This window comes from Phocoena sinus, chromosome 7 (assembly GCF_008692025.1).
Source record: "Phocoena sinus isolate mPhoSin1 chromosome 7, mPhoSin1.pri, whole genome shotgun sequence".
Classification (NCBI taxonomy): Eukaryota; Metazoa; Chordata; class Mammalia; order Artiodactyla; family Phocoenidae; genus Phocoena; species Phocoena sinus.
The window spans coordinates 35,772,589-35,777,890 of record NC_045769.1 but is presented as its reverse complement, the minus strand read 5'-3'; the positions used below and the strand labels follow the sequence as shown (position 1 = coordinate 35,777,890).

General features: G+C 43.6%; 1 protein-coding gene across 1 annotated transcript; it reads left to right on the top strand.

The window, feature by feature from the left end:
- The first annotated feature begins 1,118 nt into the window (after window positions 1-1,118).
- LOC116756886 (beta-1,4-galactosyltransferase 5-like) lies at window positions 1,119-2,429 on the top strand. The gene is given in 3 exon segments (XM_032637949.1): window positions 1,119-1,659; window positions 1,852-1,967; window positions 1,969-2,429. Coding segments are annotated over 3 exon segments (1,059 nt in total). The 5' UTR covers window positions 1,119-1,133; the 3' UTR covers window positions 2,386-2,429.
- The last annotated feature ends 2,873 nt before the right edge of the window (window positions 2,430-5,302 follow it).

Here is a 5,302-nt window from a genome sequence, read left to right as displayed (position 1 = left end):
TCCATTCTGCCAGGCCTTGATCTTTTGAGTTCAAGAAAAGAGTGCAAGTAATTCCTTCTTTGGAGCAACAATTTTCAGGGACAGCTGTTTTCTAGCTTATGGGGAGGAGGAATTTCTGGCTGCTAGCTAGCTTCAGATGAAGGGTTTGCAGAATTCCTGCTCTTCCCCAGTTGGTGCTAATGCATTCCTCATTGTCTGCAGTGGTTGGGCTGCTCTCTTCATTAAGAGAAAAGGGATAGGGATCAATTTTCAAAATCACAGTCATCTAAGTGTGTGCAGAATTTGGATATTTTAGATATCAGTACCTAAACTAAGATGAAAAATCTCAGAGATGGCAGATAACATCATGTTTCAAGGTATGGAGAAAACTTCCCTTCTAAAAGGGCTGCCTTAAAGAATAAACAAAGCCTTAATGAGAAAGAATTCCAACTTCAAAGTTTACATTTGGAGTAAATCTGATGAATCATTTTTATAATTCCAGTTTCTCTATCTCTTAACATGGGTACAGTAGTCCAGATCAGGCTCAAAGACTAGTTGTGAGAACTGTATGAGATACATGATTTCATTCTATTATGCTTTTAGTTTTGGAGATTGAAAAAAATTCTGGGCATGTATCCCAGAGAAATTAAAACTTAACATTCACACAAAAATATATACATAACTCATGGTAGCTTTATTTGTAATAGTCAAACACTAAAAATAATCCAAAGATCCTTCAATGAGTGAATGGATAAACAAACTGTGGTACATCCATACCATGTAATACTACTCAGTAGTAAAAAGGAAGTGATACATGCAACGGCTTGGATGGATCTCAAATGAATTATACTGAGTTTGAAAAGGCAATTCAAAAAGGTCGCATACTCTGTGATTCTTCCATTTATCGACAGTCTTGAAATGACAAAAGTTTAGAGATGGAAAACAGATTATTGGTTGCCAGGGCATAGTGATGGGCGGGGAAGATGGTGTCTGTGGTCATAAAAAGGCAGTAGAATGGGACTCTATGAGGGCTCACGCCAGGGAGTGCTTCCCAGGGCTTCTGCTGCCAGTGTCCTGGTTCCCGCGGTGAGCCACAGCCATCCCCCGCCTCTGCAGGAGACCCTCCGACACTAGCAGTGAGCACCTACCTCTTCATGATGCAGGCTCAAGGCATTCTCATCTGGGACAACATGAGAACGATCGGCGCTCAGGTTTACGAGCAGGTAGTTCGGAGCGCTTACGCGAAGAGGAACAGCAGCGTGAATGACTCAGGTTATCCTCTTGACTTGAACCACAGCGAAACCTTCCTACAAACCACAACTTTGCTTCCTGAAGACTTCACCTACTTTGCAAACCATACGTGCCCCGAAAGGCTCCCTTCCATGAAGGGCCCCATAGCCATAAACATGAGTGAAATTGGAATGGATGCCGTCCATGAACTCTTCTCTAGAGACCCAACCATCAAGCTCGGAGGTCACTGGAAGCCATCGGATTGCATTCCTCGATGGAAGGTGGCAATCCTTATCCCCTTCCGGAACCGCCATGAGCACCTCCTGGTCCTGCTCCGACACCTGATTCCCATGCTCCAGCGCCAGCGCCTACAGTTTGCATTTTATAAGGTGGAGCAAGTTGGCACCCAACCCTTTAATCGAGCCATGCTTTTTTTTTTTTTTTCCTTTGGTACACGGGCCTCTCACTGTTGTGGCCTCTCCCATTGCGGAGCACAGGCTCCGGACGCGCAGGCTCAGCGGCCATGGCTCACGGGCTCAGCCACTCCGCTGCATGTGGGATTTTCCCGGACTGGAGCACGAACCCGTGTCCGCTGCATCGGCAGGTGGACTTTCAACCACTGCGCCACCAGGGAAGCCCGAGCCATGCTTTTTAATGTGGGTTTTCAAGAAGCAATGAAGGACTTGGACTGGGACTGTCTTATTTTTCGTGATGTGGATCATATACCAGAAAGCGACTGTAACTATTATGGATGTGGAACAGATGCCAAGGCACTTTGCAACTAAACTGGATAAGTACATGTATCTGCTTCCTTATACTGAGTTCTTTGGCGGAGTGAGCAGCTTAACAGTGGAACAGTTTCAGAAAATCAGCAGCTTTCCTAATGCTTTCTGGGGTTGGGGTGGAGAAGATGACCTGTGGAACCGAGTACAGAATGCAGGCTGTTCTGTGAGTCGGCCGGAAGGTGACACAGGGAAGTACAAGTCCATTCTTCATCACCACCGAGGAGAAGTCCAGTTTCTTGGAAGGTATGCGTTGCTGAGGAAGTCCAAAGAACGGCAAGGGCCGGACGGCCTCAACAACTTGAACTACTTTGCAAACATCACATACGATGCCTTGTATAAAAACATTACTGTCAATTTGACACCCGAGTTGGCTCAGGTGACCGAGTACTGAGACGAGGGGAGAATATATGTTTGCTTCACCCACCGCCCCCAAGAAAGCAGCCTGGCGACATGTCTAGGGGCTCCGCAGAAGAAGAAAACAGAAATCCAGTGTCTCATGAAGGATCACAGGGTTCAAGGAAAAAATGTAAACAGAGCACATGCACAAAACGCCTTCACCATTTGGACTCACTGGGCTTGAGGGAGAAGGCCGGGAACTGACTTTCTCTTTTCACAAGGCTGCTCTTCTCCCCCATCTTCTGCCCTGATGTCCCATCTCCTCCACAATCTCCAGAACCAAAGCTGTGATCCGCCACCATCCCGCCACAAATGACCTAGGGAGCTTCTTGGCCTTCAGAGCAAAGAGGCAGACCCAACACAGGGCAGCTGGGTTTTAGGAAGGGCAAAGGAAACTCCACACAACCATTCTTCTACATCTCTTGTGTTCTCTTTGGTTTCATTAAAAAAAAAAAAAAAAAAGAGGCAGCAGAAGGGATCCTTATGGTGATGGACCTCTTATCTATTTGGACAGTGGAAGTGATTAGATGAATCTATACATGCAATATATAATTGCACATTATTGGGCTTCCCTGGTGGCGCAGTGGCCGAGAATCTGCCTGCTAATGCAGGGGACACGGGTTCGTGCCCTGGTCTGGGAGGATCCCACATGCCGCGGGGCAACTGGGCCCGTGAGCCACAACTAACTGAGCCTGTGCGTCTGGAGCCTGTGCTCCGCAACAAGAGAGGCCGCGATAGTGAGAGGCCCGCGCACTGCGATGAAGAGCGGCCCCTGCTTGCCACAACTAGAGAAAGCCCTCGCACAGAAACAAAGACCCAACACAGCCAAAAATAAATTAATTAATTAATAAACTCCTACCCCCAACATCTTTAAAAAAAAAAAGAGGTGACATAAAGAAAATTGCACATTATTAAATGCACAAACAAATAAGTGCATGTATAACTTAAGAAATACGGATCGATCATTGAATTATAGCAATGTCAATAGTTTGATTGTGATATTGCACTATAGTTATGCAAGGTGTTATCTGGGGGAACTGAGTAAAGGGTACATAAGGTCTCGCTATATTATCGTACAACTGCAAGTGAATCTACAATTATCTCAAATTTTAAAACATAATTTTTTTTTAGTTTGGACCTTTTGACTGCCTTCATCCAGTTCCCCTCCCCCCACCCTCTGCCTCTGGTAACCACAAATCTAATTTCTAGATGAGTTTGTTTATTTATTTTAGAAGTACAATTGACCTACAACACTATGTTAGTTCCTGTTATACAATACAGTGATTTGATATTTCTATACATTTCAAAATGATCACCACAGTAAGTCTAGTTACAATGTCACCATACAAAGATATTATATAGTTATGGACTATATTCCCCACACTATACATTTCATACCCATGTCTCATTTATTTTGCACCTGGAAGTTTGTACCTCTTAACCTCCTTCACCTATTTCCCTTCCCCCCATTATTTTTTTTTAAATACAGAAAATTAGAGAAAAAAAAATCTCTCTTCCATGACTGGCCCAGTAAGATATTAATCTCGCCTTTTCTGTCAGTCGAATTTCTTAGTACTCTTTTTCTTTATTTGATCCATGTGTTTATCCATGTATGTGTTTGGAGCAGAGTGAGTTTTCAAAGCTGAATTCACGCTGCCATATGAGCCCAGAAGACCTCACTTTAACGAACTATAGAAGCATTGAAAGGCTGCACTCAGAGTCAGTGCTGGGCAGCAACTCCATCCAAACAGTTCTCCCTTGGGGTTAACATTTTCATGGTAATTTGAAGTGTTCACAATATTACTCACTTCTTTTTTTTTTTTTGCAGTACGCGGGCCTCTCACTGTTGCGGCCTCTCCCGTGTGGAGCACAGGCTCCGGACGCGCAGGCTCAGTGGCCATGGCTCACGGGCCCAGCCACTCCGCGGCATGTGGGATCTTCCTGTACCGGGGCACGAACCCATGTCCCCTGCATCGGCAGGCGGACTCTCAACCACTGCGCCACCAGGGAAGCCCCTTACTCACTTCTTTACAACAGTTTTATTAAGTTATACAAGAAATTCATCTTGTCTACAGAGAAGTTAAAAATTCAAAGAAGTAAAAGAAAAAATAAAAACCCAACTAATTTCTAATCTGATTTTGGAAAGTAAACTTGTCACCTCAGAATAAACTCCAGAACCATTTTGCTATTAATTGAGCTGTTTAGCAGAAAGTTTATCAAGACAGAATATGGATTTTACTAAACAGGACTCAATTTATAATTAGCAATCATTTGGCTCTTCTCACCTCTGAAAACTGACCAATAGTCAGAATTTCACACCTCCAAATGAAAATTGGCATCCACTGTTTTGAGATAACCAGAGGAATGGCAGCGTTCAATGTAAGCAATATGACAAAACCTCATAACTTAGGGCTTACTGTTTTGAAAAGTGTAAAATAAATCAGATAATTAAACTGATGAGATATTCAGAAAAGTAGTGCTTAAATGTTCTGGGCCTCGATGGTAAAGGACAGCTGTTGGACTTAATGAACATACTCATATGATGATAGTTCTAGGAGGGAGTTGCATGTTTATATCCATAAAAAGGTGGAAGATAATGAAAGATTCAAATGAGGTAATCATTCCTTAATAAGGTCTACTAAGGCTTTAACATTAGGCCATTAGAAAAGAATCTGATGAGCAACTGTCAGGTTTGTATCAGAAGCAATCAAGCATGTGTCCAAACTCCACTGCTGTTACGTGAGTGTGAGGGATGGAAATGGCACACAGGCTTTGCTGAAGGACAATCATCCTATGATAATGAAGTGGGGGTTAATGCTAATGCAGGATATATTTGGAAACTTAAGCAGGTGCTTTGGGAAAGGCTTATCTGTGGTCAAATGCTGGTCTCCAAGGAAAGCAAAGAGATGCCT